The sequence below is a fragment of the Haemorhous mexicanus genome, chromosome 2 (assembly GCF_027477595.1).
Source record: "Haemorhous mexicanus isolate bHaeMex1 chromosome 2, bHaeMex1.pri, whole genome shotgun sequence".
NCBI classification, from domain to species: domain Eukaryota; kingdom Metazoa; phylum Chordata; class Aves; order Passeriformes; family Fringillidae; genus Haemorhous; species Haemorhous mexicanus.
Window position 1 is genome coordinate 14,560,527 of NC_082342.1, and position 15,591 is coordinate 14,576,117.

The 15,591-nt window shown below is 41.2% G+C and overlaps 1 protein-coding gene across 3 annotated transcripts in view; it reads left to right on the top strand.

Moving 5' to 3' along the window:
• GABPA (GA binding protein transcription factor subunit alpha) overlaps positions 1-15,591 on the top strand; it is a 33,942-nt gene that overhangs the window by 8,553 nt on the left and 9,798 nt on the right. For all 3 annotated transcript variants that reach the window (XM_059873046.1, XM_059873051.1, XM_059873048.1), the window contains exons 3-7: positions 3,742-3,886; positions 4,791-4,875; positions 10,312-10,557; positions 14,358-14,552; positions 15,303-15,359. In XM_059873046.1, the coding sequence (XP_059729029.1) occupies positions 3,742-3,886; positions 4,791-4,875; positions 10,312-10,557; positions 14,358-14,552; positions 15,303-15,359 (728 nt within the window). The remainder of the gene's footprint in view (positions 1-3,741; positions 3,887-4,790; positions 4,876-10,311; positions 10,558-14,357; positions 14,553-15,302; positions 15,360-15,591) is intronic.

The following is a 15,591-nucleotide window of genomic DNA, read 5'->3' on the forward strand; positions in this document are numbered from 1 at the left end:
CTTAATTAGGACTGGTGAACGCTGCGACAACTTAAACTGATTATTGCTGTGCAAGTGACATACTACCGGAGGATTCATATTTTCAAACAAACAATTCAGAAAATTAATTGTAAACATGGCTTTGCAGAGCTTTTGTTGTGGTGGTATCCACACTGTTGAACTGCTCTTCCTAGCCAAGACTTGCTTGAGCATCTGGTGGGCACGCTCAATTACAGCTTGACCTGTGGGGCAGTCAGGAATGCCTGTCTTATGCTCTATTCCCCACTGCTGGACAAACTCTAGGAACTCTTTGAATGCATACTTTGGGCCATTGTCAGTCTTGATTCCCCTAGGGATCCCCAGCACTGAAAAGGCTTGCACCCAGTGTTGTTTGGCATGCACAGCCCTTTCCCCTGTGTGGGCAGAGGCATAAACCACACCTGAATATGTGTCAATGCTTACATGCACATACTTAAGGCGACCGAAACTGGGAATGTGTGTGATGTCTGTTTGCCACAGTTTGCAGCTCCCAAGGCCTTGGGGGTTAACCCCAATACCCAGCGATGGCATGGCCTGGAGCTGGCAACTGGGACAGGTAGCCACAATGGTTCGAGCCTGACTCCGTGTTAGTTGGAACTGATGGATTAGACCCAGCACATTCTGAAGGTACTGCTGGCGACTTAGCTTTGCTTTTGGAAGACATCCAGAAGGTGTGCCATCTCTGCTGGGACAGCAAGGGAATCTGCTTTGCAATCACCTTCTGCGATTTCACCTCACATGCATACATAGAACAGATGCTCTCGATGTGAAACTAAATAAATTAGTTTTGAGAGCAACCTGAAGAGATGCTCGTTCTTGATGTATTTGAGACCTTCCTGATCTGCCCTGGACACTACTCCCACGGCTAGTTAGTGACCAAATTAATTGGCTCCAAGAATTTCTCAAAGGCTCTCACAACTGCAGCCAGTTCAGCGACCTGGGGCGACCCCTCCACAAACTCAACATCATCTTCCCATTGCTGAATCTGGGGATTTCTCCAAGTCATCACCAACTTGTGGGACGCCCCAGACACTGTGAGAGCTTTGAGCAGCCTACGACTCCTTTTCTCAGGAGGAATGAGGTGGAATTCCTCTTTAAACAATTTGTGTGATGGGTGTGGACTGATATTTGTCCACTGTAGCTGTCCAGAGATAGTTGGAGGTTGGCATTGTTCTGGAGCAGGTGCTCTAACATCTCTTTGGTCAACCTCTCAGGAGAGTTCTTTCCCTTCTTAGAAAGTTTGACTGAGAGGTGAATACACCTAAAGTCACAACTAGCCAGCTCACACAGTCTCATCCTGGCTTTCCAGATCAGCTGAGCTATTAGCCCTTGTGGCTGTGTGATGGTTTTGGATCACTAGTGGGAGAAGAAAACCTGCTCTATGATTAAGAGTGAATCCTGCCCTTCGATCCATTGGAATATCAAGCCGTGCAAATGTGGCAACTTTCCCAGGGCAATGAATTTGAAAGGCAGCTTGGGCTGATAACGACAGGCCTGCCGCTCGGCCAAAGCCTTCTGTTGGATTGTGGCTTTTGCCTCTGGGGTCAGTTCCCTGGGAGAGACCAGCTCTCTCCCCCCCTTCAATAAATTGTTGAGGGGATCTAGGTCCTCATTGGTGAGACCTAGCCAGGGCCTGACCCAGTTCAAAGACCCACACAGGGAATGAAGATCTGCTAGGGTTTTGGGATCACTATCAATCTCCAATTTCTACAGAACAATGGTCCGCGCAGTGATCTCCAAGCCCAGGTACTTCCAAGGTGGCACCCTTTGAACTTTGTCTTCCTGCAGTTGGAATCCAGCTGAGGTTAAAATTTTAACCACTAGGTCAAGTGTATGTTGAAGTATAGTGTCATCAGGGGTGCACACAAGCACATTATCTATGTAGTGGAGGATGACAGCTTCCCTTTTTTGGGTGTGGACCAGGGACAGTAGTGAAGCCACTGGTACCACTGGTAAATGGAAGGAGAGCATTTCATGCCTTGAGGCAATACTTTCCAGTGGTAGCACTTCATTAAGGCTTCTCAATTGATGGTAGGAACCAAGAGGGCAAACCGTGAGGCATCTTCCAGGTGTAGGGGAATTTGGAAGAAATAGTCCTTGATGTCCAGGACAGCCAATTGCCAGTTTTGGGGAAGCATCGCTGGGAAAGGCATCCCTGGTTGGAGTGACCCCATGTCCTCAATTACTTTGTTTATTTCCCGGAGGTCATGGAGGAGCTGCCACTTATCCTTCCCTGGCTTTTTTATCACAAAGACCGGGGAATTCCAAGGGCTGGTTGTCTCTTCTGTGTGGCCTTTGGCCAATTGCTCTTCTATGAGCTCCTCAAGCACCTTAAGCTTTTCCTTGCTGAGTGGCCACTGACTTACCCAGACTGGGATATCATCCAGCCATGTTAACTTGTGGGTAGGGTGCTCCACAGTGCCTGCCTCTAAAAATCCTGGGGTGTCTTAGGGATAACTAATTTGACCCCCCACTGGAACTTGGTGTCTCTCCCCCACAGGGGAGCTTTGTAGTTGGCAACAAACAGATGGACACTGGCCAGTTTTCTGTTCGGCCCCTCAATTTGTATGATGCTTTTGAGATTTTTGCCAATGTGACTCCTCCTATACCATGGATTTTGCCAGCCACAGGTTGCAAGTCTAAGTGTGACGGCCACATCCTTTCGGGTATGGTTGTCCCTTTAACCCAGTTGCTACTCCCCGAATGTCGCGTTCTGTGAGTTTCAAAGACACATCCCCAAAATGGCAGCAGTCGCATGGCTGAGATCCAAGATGGCACGAACCACATGGTCAGCATCCAGGACAGTGGCGGCCACACCGCCGTGCCTGCACACACAAACCCCTCCAAGAACAGGGCTACACCTTTCCCTAATGCCAGGGATAACCCCCATCACAACCGGGGTTACTTCAGGGTCCTCACTACCACTCACGGGGGTTACTTACCCCTCCTGGGGGCCTTGGCTGGCTGGAACAGCTGCAAGGAAGTCATTTGTCCAGAACCGACCCATCTTTGGGCTCGGGATGGGCTTGCCAGTCCTACCCTCGTGAGTGCTGCTGTACAAAAGGCAGCAGCAAACTCCAGGGAAGGTGACGGTTCAAAAGGCTGGTAAAATCCACACATGGATATCCAGCTGCTATGTGGGGTCTCTGACATTGCGGGAGGCCCTACAGTTGGACGCCAGTTGTTGGGTTTCACCTTGTGGGGGATCAGTTTGGCTAGCTCTGGATAGCAGTGATGCCAACAAGGACAAAAGCTAAAGACGAGAGGTGCTCTTTCTGCTCAGGACCAAAGTCTGACAGCTTTAATGTAGAACAACTCCGGGAGAGAAAAGAGGGAGCCTGGGAGAGGAAATGGCGTCTGGGAGAGGAAAGAGAACAGGTACCCCATGGTGGGAGATTTTAAACCCTGGGGGAGGAAAGGAACTACAGCCAGTGGGATACAACTGATAGGAGGGGTGAAGGGAGGAACCAGCCTGGGAAAACAACACCACAGGACTTGGGGGGGTGTACGGAGCAAACCCTGTGAAAAAAAAAAAAACTGCTCACTGCAAAATAATAATCGAATAATCGAATATCATGCAGTGCAATACAGCACTGCATGATATTAAGATTTCAGAGTCAGTATTACTTTTTATCTAGTTTACTTCCAACTTTTATTAACCTTTCCTATACCTGCTCTATTAACATGTAAGTAATTATTTATTATATTAATTTGCTATTTAAGCATTGTCGAGCAAAGCTACACCACCGCAGAATTTGTGAGTCAGGCTATTGACATCAGTGAACCCATTGGAAATCTTAAGAAGTTGCTGGAACCCAGACTGCAGTGTTCCTTGGATGCACACGAGATTTGTCTGCAAGATATCCAGGTAAATTGAAAGGTTATGAAAGATTTAACTTCGTAATGGAGAAGAGTTTTACATACTTTTTCTGTTTTTTCCATTGTCTGTGGAATTCATGCTTCATGTGGAATATTAGCTACAGTTAAGAGTTTAATTTCATGTCAGGTTCATTATCATAAGACCATTTAATATATGCACACTAATTCAGTATGAATACAATCAAAATATTTTTGGAGTTCCTGGTGTGAGGTTAAGAAAACACCTTGCAAGTGAAAGAAGAAAGAGGGCAATGACCATACTACTTTCTCTTGAAGTAGCCCACATCATTTGTTGCTGCCAGAATTTCCATAATTCTAATCTTGTTTTTAATCTAAATGAGAAGGTTTCTGTATTATTGAAGTATAGAAGTAGCAAAGCATTACTCAAGAAATCCCCCTGCCCCGTTTTTACAGGCATTGGCACATGTTAGACAGTGTAACTGTTTTGTATTTTATTTGGAGTTACAATCAGACATCTGTGGCTTTTCCAGAAACACAGGAGAATATTGTTATAAAGATAAGAATTTTTATGAAGGAGTTAAAAACTCAGAGAAGGAACTGTAGATAGTTTTCAGGTAGTGAAGGTACCTCCTCCTATTGCCTCCTCCTTCTTTTAGGAGGCAATAGGAGGAGGTACCTTTTAGGTACCTCCTCCTTCTTTTAGGTCAAAAAATGTTCCTGTAGGCAAAAATATCTTAAACAGAACAGAGTGGCAAGTTTCAAATACGATCAAATTTTTTCTGTTACGCAGTATGTCTAGACAGTACTAAAAATATTTGCATGCTTCAGAAAATTTGCTGCAGGCACCCAATGTTTCTAAAATTTAAAGGAGAGTAAGTTTATTGTATCTATGAGACTAATACGTATTTTTAATTTTTAATGCTTTTATCAAGCTGGACCCAGATCGAAGCCTTTTTGATCAAGGAGTGAAAACAGATGGAACAGTGCAACTCAGTGTACAAGTAATATCTAGGCAAGGTAAGCAGTTAGATTTGTCTGTTGTACAAACAAATTTGTGAAACAGTTTGTTTCACAACAACTGTTTGTAGTACAGACAAACTTGCACGAATACTTGTGAGCAAGCAAACCTAATCTCCTATTCCTAGCTGTAAAATTGAGAAAATCAATGAATGGTCACAGAGCTTCAGAATGTCTTTTTCATTGTGTACTGTAGTTCTAAGTAGTAAAATTAAAATAAATGTTATGCACTAATGTTATTTGAAATGTTTTTTAAAGGAATTTCATATTGTTTTTATAAGTAACAAAATTAAACACAAATCCAGAACCCAAACAACTCTTAGTCTAGTAGTATCAGTTACAGTATGAGGTTTTCCTCAAGGTTGAGTAGTTACTCTTATCAGACCAAATATCGATGCAGGCAAAAGATTTTTGTGTAGGTAGGTGGAAGTTTCATCCCTGTGAGGTGAGTGAGCTTGTGTGCTTTAGGAACAATTACATTTTGAAAGCAAATGTAGCTAACTGAAAATTGTTATCAAGGTCCATGATCACTGTCCATTGTCTGTTTTCTTTGGATGAGAAGTCAGAATAAACCATTGTGTAAGAGGAACGTTAAAGTTGGATATGGATTTGTTAAGGCATAGTTTTTATTTGTATTATCTGGTATGACAGGAGTTCCCCTTGTCAAATTCTCAGGAACTAGGAGTTCATTGTTTACTTTTTGTCTTAGTTTTCTGCTTTGCCCCCTCCATATGTCCTGAGTGGAAGGACAGCCAGACAGCCACCACTCTTTATAGACAATGTACATATTGGGCTGTGGGATCAGCTACAAGTGTTTATTTCTCTATTTTTAAACAGAGATGAGTTTGTACAGGAGTAGATTAGTTATCTGTTTTGAGTTACATCAGCAAAGCAAAAGAGCAGACTTTGGGGCACTTTTTGTTTCCTTTTGGCTTCATTGTAGATTAAACAGAAGAAAACTTTTCTGCTTTGTATTAACAGTCTTCAGTAAGACAATTTGCATTTAAGGCTGAGTGTCAGGTGACTAGTGCTATATTGAGTCCTCAGTTCTCCATATGTAATGGGAAGTGTACTACCTTTCTACTTATAAAATAGAATGGAAATGTCCTTCAGGGAACTAGAATAACTGCTCTTAATTCATGCCCAGTAACTTCTAGTATTCAGTGCTCAGACTTCCATTTTCAAAAGGATGAGAGTGATAAATATCTTTACTATCATCTTCCATGTCTGTCATGATTTATCATGGGAGACATTTAGAGAAGTGATGTAAAGCTTCCAGCCACTGGAAAGCTGGATGTGCCTCTGTGAAAAACATTTAAAGACAAAAGAAGTGCGGGAACTTCCTCTTTCTGTTCGGTCTGCAAAGAGGTAACGTGCCCTGGCCTCTGTCTCAGCCAGGCCAGCCCGGGCAGTCCTGGCCCCAGGGCTGGGCCCCTTCCTCCTGGGGCACCTGCCGGCCCCCCGCCATCGGCTGCCAGGCAGGGGAGGGAGTGCCTTGGGCCAGGCCAGGCAGGCTCTGCCGTGGGGCCGGGCCCCTGTCCAGGGTCCGAGGGGCTCACCAAGCCCCGTCCTGCCCGGGCCGGGCCCCAGCAGCTGCCAGGCAGGAAGGCAGGGAAGGCTGCGGAGCCCTGGCTGGAGCAGGGCCGGGCCATGGCTGTGAACACCTTGCCACCAGGTGCCCTTCCCCCGCACGGCCACCACGAACGAGATCAAGCATGAGACCAGTGGCAGCCCTGCAGCCTGTGCACAGTGGCCCTACAGCTGGAATTGAATGCTGAGAAAACCAAAGACCTGCCATGAGGCCAATCCTGACACAGCCCGGCCACAGTTCCCACCTCTGGCACCCAGTGACCATCTGCAGGCCCTAGGCAAGATGTTAACTCTTTCAGTGCTTCAGTCCTCCCTTGAGAGAGAGAGAGAGAGAGAGGAGCAAGATGCAAGCATGTAAAGGAGCAACATGAAGACCACTAACGTCAGTGAAGAAGAAGTCAAGTCCCAGATGGGAGGGGTGAGGAGATGCCTTGATCTTGGAACTGAAATACTTTTGTAAAGCTGTGGAGAAAAGACTCTGTTTCCCTGTAACACATGAAAAGCCATGGGGAGATGAAGGGTACAATTTGATATCGAGCAAAGGCTTCCATGCTGAAGTAAGCAGATGTTAAAGTAGCTGTGATCCTATGAGAAGTTTGAACAGAGAAGGAGAAGAGTGGTCCTGTACCCCCAGGAGAAGAAGACGACCTCTGTTCCCAGAGGTGAAGATGATTTTAGAGATAGATAATGAGAACTTTTGCCTTTGATCAGCTATTCTTTAAAACAATGCCCCATAATTTGACATGGCCCATAAACACAGCTGTGAGAAAATCTTGTGGAAAATGGGAGGACTTCACGATTGCAGATTTCCCTGGGTGGCTGCTATTTGTGACAAATTGAGAGCCATGAGAGAACTGGGTTTTTTTCCTACATGGAGAAGTCTCCATAACCTTAGCAAGAGGGACTTCTCTCCCTAAGTGAGCTGAAGAAAGACTATTCTAGAGGTACTAAACTGAAATTTTAGGTTTTGTTTCTTTATATTGTCAGTGGAAAAGGTTGTAGGGGGAGGAGAAGTGTTCTGAAGGGCTTGTTTTGATTCTTACTACTTTTTTTCTTTTAGTTACTGTCAATAAAATTTTCTTTATACCCTTTTAAAGTTTTGAGCCTGCTTTGCCTTTCTCCTAATCCTACCTCAGAGCAGGAAGTGAGTGCATTGGTGGTTGGCCAGTGCTGAACCCATCACACTCCTTGGTGTGCCACCTGGGAAATCTCAAAATTTGCGAACCAAAGCCACTACATGAAATTGGTGTTTCCACCCGGTTTCAAACTGAAACTGCCACAATGTTCTTCCTGTGTTTAGTTTTTTTCCCTTTAGTGTAAACTGAGGTTCATATCACATAACACAAGGAGCTTCTTGCTCCATGCCGCCATCACACCTTATCTGTCTCCTTCCCTCCTCCCCTGCCTGCCTCCCATCTTAAAAGAAACACTTGAATATTAAGTACTTCTGTATCACTTTGGAACACTCCTCAGTGTTGTTTTTCAGGCATTGATACTTTAGCAACTCATAAGGTACCTGTTTGTTAAAGGCATGTAAAATATGGCAGGGCAGAATATCAGAAAACAAATAGCATGCATATAAACAAAAGGAAGATACTTGGATCACTAACAGGAAGATGGACTTGTTACTCTTGACCACAGTACCCCTTTGAGCCAGATGGGAAAAAAACAGCTTCTTACTCCATCCTCATATTTTACCTGCATGAATGAGGTTTTGAGAGATTCTCAGTTCACTTATGTTTATTTTCCCCTCACTTACGTAATGTATAGAATTCAGCTAAGAGTAATCAGTGACGCTAATCCTTGTGGTGGATTGGACTCTTATTTCTTGAAAGAAAAGCTGCTATGTCACTTCAAATGTTCTACCAAATTTTGATGAGCTGGCTTTAAATTCAAAGATAACAGGTGAAACATAGTTCTTCTATAGTTGAACTTGAGTGTAGTTCTTTTATAGCATTTCATTCTACGGCAGATAAAATACTATTCCTATTTTTTTCATTTTACTAGTAAGACTCTTACAGCACTCTGCCTTGCCCTAATTCATTTCCTCTTGTTGGAGGAATGGGAGTCTGGAACTGGTCATCTCTTATGGATAGGTAAAGGGAGAAGAGATATCAGGAGAGAAGCAGGCAAACCCAGGGAATTAATGTTATTCTAGTGTTGCAGTAAGTTAGATGGCAGATTGTTAATTCACATTTTTACTTACAAGGTGTTTCCTCTACAGAGACTCATTGCTTTGATCTCCATGTTTGTATTGTGGATGAAGCACAAAGTTCTTTTGACATGTAGTTTTATGACAATTGAATTACTTTGTGAAGCAATTGTGAATTATTTTGTTGAGCAATAATGAACTGTACCTCTTTTTTCTTTACTTTCTTTTTTGAATATCAAAAATAGAATCTTAACCCTTAGTCGCTTCCCTTACCCATTTTCGTATGATTTTTGAAAGAAGCCTGTGTTGTGCATAATAATTTTTCATGGCCTAGATAAAACACTCTCCCAAGTAAGAAGAAAAAAGTAATGAAGAATTTCTTCATATTTGCTTCTTCATCTAATCAACCACTTACTCGTTGTCAACATTTGTTTTCACATTCTTGATTTCACATTGCTGAGTTTTGTACTCTAGGGTCTTTATAGTATTTGTTCCCTTTCTAATATCTTTTTCAATAAGCTGAATGCCTGTTAAAATCTAGAGGAATACTTGTCCGAAAAAGACTTGGTTTTTCTTACTTGTAATACAGGTACATACTCCATTTGCTTTCCTTACAAACTATGACTGGATTGTGGATTTAGCATTTAAGACTTACCTGCAGAACATCTCACGCTGTGCTGTAATATAGATTAGACAGGAAGGACACAAAGTAATATCTTTATGGTACAAGATACTGAAGTTACTCTGGCCATATGATGTTCTGTGAATCCGACTTTCATCAGCCTAACCATAGTCAAGGTTTTACAACTCACGATAAAGCAGAGTTGTAAGGATTCTTTTTTTATGTGAAAATATGTTTGATAAAAATCTCATAAAATAAGTGTGGTTGTTTGCATTGTAATGAAAATTGTATGTTTCAAAATTTGAAATAATTTTGAAAAATCTTCAGTACAATGTATGAAAATTGGTGACACACCAGCTGGACAAAACACCTCAGAAGACAACAGAGTAAGTGGTGATAAAAAGCGTTATTGAATGTGTTCTTTCTTGCTGCAGAATAGATGCAGACATATCTTGTTAGCTCTATGATCTAATACCTGAAATGACAGACAAAAAGTCAAAATATTAATAGCTGATGAATCCTAAGATGAGAAGAATTCTCTAGGTTTCTTTTAGCTTGCTGTTTAACACATTGCCTGCTTCAGAGTACTGAAAGAAAATGTTAACTGCTTTGTGTAGACCCCAGAGATATCAGGGAAGTATTGTAAAGGCTGAAAGAAATCCTTATGGTTGGAGTATAGCTGGATACTTGTTCTGGGTCTTTTTGGATGTTGCTTTTTCTATTTGTTTTGGGGTTTTTATATGGTATATTTCTTACAGACCAAAACACTGTACTTAATGCTCACATGCTGACCATTCTGTTCAAGATCTGTGAAATAGATCACTTAAATAGAACAGGAAGCTGTAATACTGGGGGAGGAAGGAGGGACAGCTTTGTTATTTGTCTTACTAAAGTATATGCTCTATAATAGAGTGTGTCATTTTAATTTAGGATACTCACAGAAATTTGATGACACTCCTGTGTCCTGCTTCTTTCCTGAGTTTGCTAGCCCTACTAATCAGAAAGCTTTAAAACAACTTTTTTGTCATATTTGCATTACTGTCTTTAAGTTTTGTGATGTTTCCATGCTTAGGGATAGAGCCCAAGTTGAACATCCTGGAAATCGTGAAGCCTGTGGAGACCGTGGAGGTTGTGATTGATCCAGATGCTCATCATGCAGAGGCTGAAGCTCACCTTGTTGAGGAAGCTCAAGTGATAACCTTGGATGGAACAAAACATATTGCAACAATTTCAGATGAAACGTCTGAGCAAGTGACGCGGTGGGCGGCAGCGCTGGAAGGCTACCGGAAGGAGCAGGAGCGCCTTGGAATACCTTACGGTAATAGTGCACAGCTGTGGGTGCATTCAGCTGGGGGCTGGTCCCTTCTCTTCTGTGTGGGGTTGGTGCCCAAGGACCTCAGAGGAGGAAACCTGTGGTATGGGTTAGTTAATGCAAATATCTGCATAAGGGAATTGTAGAATCGTGGAATGGTTTGGCTTGGAAGGGAACTTAAAGACCATCTGGTTCCAATCCCTGCCATTGGCAGGGGCAACTTTCACACCGTCTAGCTTAGCCTCAAACACATCCAAGAATGGGCAGCCACAGCTTCTCTGGGCACTCTGCCAGAGCCTCACCCCTCTCACAGGAAAGAATTTTTTCCTAATACCTAATCTAAAAACCAAGGAGAAGTAAAATGAATGCTCATAATAGTTTCATTAAATGAGTGCTTTTGTGCCATAACTTCCTCGTCAATGCAGTTTTTAGAAAGCACTTTTCTTCCTGCCCTCCTTAAAAATGTGTGTGTTAGTGATAAAGCTCTTCAGCTGTGTGTGGAATTTAACAGACTCAGTATTGGGGCATTGCCTGTAAAGTTGCTGAGACAAATTGTTCATGGACTGGAGGATGTTGAATATTCTGTTCAATTAGATTTTGTATGAGAAGCTGTGCTAGACTTCATCATACTGAAGGAAGATGATTCAGAACTGAAAAGAAATATTTTTCTAGATTATCATCTCTTTTTGAGTTAATGTTGTTACTTAGCAGGTTGCTCTTTTAATGTTAGCTTAAAAAACATCTCTGAATATTTAAGATTGAACTGGAACTGTGCGATGTAGACCTATAGTATGTTTAGGAGATTATCCAGCTGAATTGCTTCTTATGACTGGCAGAAATGTACTGTCAAGACATATTCAGGAAGCTGTTCCATATGAGCAGACCTGTAAAACTGGAATATATTTGGCTAGGGGGAAGTTTTGAAGGATTTAAGAATTCCAGTCAAGTCACAGGTTGTCGCCCTGATTTTCTAAGATTTTCTAAGCCTTCTGATGTTTACCTCCTTGTAGAGAACTTTATCACACACTGTCTAGAGATAACACATTGTTTTGCATTCCTTTATAGAAGAAGAGAGACTTGATGGACTGTTAGTTTGACCAGTGGCATTGGAGAGGTGGCACAGTCACCCTCCAATCCACTGTCACTTTTAGAAAACTATAAATGTTGGAGTCAGGAAATAAACTTCCTCTTTTGTTCTTCACCTTGGAGCAGCGGTGTGCGTCTAGTTCTTTCGTGTTCGTTAGCGACATCAGGTCTTTGCAGGATATGCAGCTTGCCAATATTTTGAGCATATTTTTGATAACTAAAGCAAAGGCTTTTTCATGGCTTTTTAGTTTTCTCATTGGTAAGCACTTCAAAAATAGTTTTCCTCATGTTATGTCTGCTGATAATCAGGGATTTAATGTGTAATGTTTGAAAAAAAAAAGTGAGGGTTTATCAGAAGCAGACTAATATTTTCATCATACTGTCACATTAATATTGGAATAAAATTACTTAAACCAATGTTGTTATGTTGAATAATATTTTTAATAAACTTTAATAATGTTGATGCTTTAAGAAAATCCTATAACCCACAACTGTGCCTTCAAAAGTTCAATGATTTTTCGGCCATAGGAGTGCAGATTTTTCAGGAAAATCATATTGGTTCATTATGACAGCGATCCATAGATTATGAAAAATAATGTTCTCTTGATATAAAAAAAATGTGCCAAATTACACTCCTAAAAAGAATAACATTTTTAATGTTTTATGAGTAGACATTACCGCGACTTGGGCTGAAATAAGGTGCCCCTAGGTTCTACATTATAATGCAAAATTATTTCTTGAATGTTTTCAGAAGACAGGATGCATTGATGTTGAGTCAAGGCTAGTCAACAAATAACCATCCAGAAAAGTAGTGGTTCAATGTCTTCATCCTTACAGGCTTCTCTGGTTTGCTGCAAATGAAAAACTAGCATTTAGCAGGTCTTTAAAATGTTGGTTTATGTTTATGTTATGTTTTGGGTGGATTTTATTAGAGATCATAAATATTTTTCTGTTAAAAGTATTTCTGCTATTAGAATCCAAATATTTGGTACCTAGAAAGAAGGAAAATAGTAATTGTTAGGAGAAATAAATGCAGAAAACAGAGCCAGCAAAAAGGTTGGAAACCACAGAAGTGGTTAGAGAAAGTCATGATTTTGTTTCCTTGCAGATTGTGTTCTCTCAATGAGAACAAATTAGCAGCTTTTTGATGGAAGCTTACTGCTGCAGATGTTTGGTAGATCAACCCTCTTGTGGTGTGTCTTTTGCCACAGGATTTCATTGCATTGTTTTAGGTAGCATTAGTGAAAAATGATACCATGTAGCTGTTCTTTGTTAACCAAAATTAAATTTGTAGCTCCTAGGTAAATGTTTATAGACTTAGGATACTTTGCTTTCTCTAAATCTTAATTTTCTTAATTTTTCTTAATGCTTAATTTTATTTGTTTTAAATCTTAAAATAAAAAAATGCCAAGGTGACATCTGCTTGGGATATCGGAATTTAAAAATATGTAATCAGTCTGCTCCAGTGAAAATAGATGTCCTTACTTTAGTTTCCTGTTCTTAACCTGTTGGCATATTTTAATATGTTGTATACAGTGTTAACATCCCAAAACTTGATGGTCTGGCTGAAAAGGTCAGCAGAAGCAATCACTCACCTCCAGTAGGCCAGTGCTCAGACCAGCTCTATGCAAGGGATACTTGAAAAAAACCTGGTCCTCAGTTTTATTGCACAGGATTCCCTGTAGTGTGGAATATGCCTTTGGTCAGTTGAGGTCAGCTGTCCCTCCTCAGTTTCGTGTGCACCCCTTGTCTACTCGCTGGGGTGGCTGAATGAGAAACAGAGAAGGCCTTGCGCTGGAGTCCAATAGTCTGTTCTTCCAGATACTCCATGTGTGCAGGGTGCAATATGAATATCAGATTTGCTTGAAAGTCATTGATATTACATGGGATTTCTGGTTTAGTATATAAGGTACATTAAAACCCAGCACAGAGGTAAGATGTACTTGAATGAATACAGCAGTTTCAGAACATTGCACAATCCCAATCCCTATCCCAACAGGATTCCTGGTATAGGTGTCTATTACATACTCACCATCACAAGCTTAGGTGTTCCTAATGGCCAGGAAGGAGAACATGGGTTGCAGCCAACTCAAGCCCATTGTTCTCTTCAAAATTCTCTTGCTAGTTTAGTGGTTTATGTTCTCTGTGTAGGGCTCAGCCACATTTTGTGGCCTCTGTAAGCACTGCTCAGCAGTGGACAAAACATCTCAGTGTTAGTAATAGTGGTTTGGTCATGAGCCTAAAGTACAACACAATAGGGGCTTCTGGGAAATAAATTAATCCATCCCAGACATAGCCAGTGGTGGTTTTTGTCAGCAGAAACTGAGATGGAGACGAGTTTAGAATGTAGTATTTTGTCATAATCACAAAATGATCAACATTTTTGAAGAGTATCCTTCTGTGGGAGAGGGTACTCTTTTCTTGAAGCTAAAGACATGTTGAAGAAGAAAATGCTTTTTTTGTTCTTATGTTTGAGATATGTCAGGCATAGATCTGATGTAAAAACTTTCTCTAAAGAAAATCATTCTTTCACCCTTTCTGTCACCCCACCAACGCCCACCATTCCATCACCATTTTAAGTGCAGTCACCAACCTTCCATGTAGATTTGGTCTCAGTAACTCTGCTTCTTGATGTTGTGCTTTTACTCTTATGGAAGTTATTATATAATAACCTTGCAGTGTATGACGAGGTGATTTGCAGTTTCATCCATCTTTTCCAGACCCAGTTCAGTGGTCGACAGACCAGGTGCTCCACTGGGTGGTGTGGGTGATGAAGGAGTTCAGCATGACTGACATCGACCTCAACGCACTCAGCATTCCTGGGCGGGACCTCTGCAACCTCAGCCAAGAAGATTTCTTCCAGCGTGTCCCACGGGGAGAGATCCTCTGGAGCCACCTGGAACTTCTTCGAAAGTGTATGGCAGTTTGTTTGGGTTTTTTTTTTTTTGGTAGACTTTTTTCTTTAACTGTGAAACCAATTCTGAGCAGTCATTTTTCCTTTACTTAATGTCGATGATAAAAGCGAGGGTATCAATACAAGATAAGAGAAGGTATTAGAATGTCTGCTGCCATGAAACATTGTCTGCATACTAAATGCTGCCTGTCTTTTATCAAACCTCATAACTGGTAGAAGGTAGCGAATGATTATTTGTTTTTTATAAAGCTTCATAGTTTGTGCATCCACTGAATTTGTTAGTTCTATAATTAAATATTGATTTTGAGTTATTAAATATACATTTCTGTGTCATATTGAAGTGGAGATTTTTAAGCACAGGAAGTGAAATCATTAGATGGTACAACACAGCTGCTAAGTGATGCATTGCATGTGCAGAATACAGTAACATAGTAAATACATGTGCATTTCAGATGTACCATGCTTGGAGGTAACTTGCCAGACTAATAACTAATTCTGTCTTCATTGACATAATATAGCAAAAGGTTTTTGGGGATGGAGCTAGTAGAAATTTGACATGTACACCCTTTTAAAAATGAGTGACAGATGTTAAATGTCTCCACTTGTAAGACCATGAACTGTACATGTATCTTGCAAACTGATACCAAATTTTTTATTTCTTTCCTCTATGAAATAAGAAAGTTTTTGATCTTCAGGTGACTTACTATTTGCGGGTTAAATCTAAGCCTGTTGGGTTTTTTCCCATTTGTAGATGTGTTGGCTAGCCAAGAACACTCTGGAGAAATAGCAACTGTTACAATTGATCAGCGTAAGTACTTCTGTCAGCATTAATTCACACAATTCACTGTGTGCAGGTTTAGCACTGTACTGTGGTTCAGAAGTATGATAGTACAACATTTAGAAAATCACTTGAGAGAGATTTTCCTTGGGAAAGGGAGGAGGACATATTTTAAACTTCAAAACCTAACATTCAGTTTCTCTATATTTTGTTACTGGCTGAAAGGTAGTGTTTGACCTGAACTATGGAAGTTTATGACTTT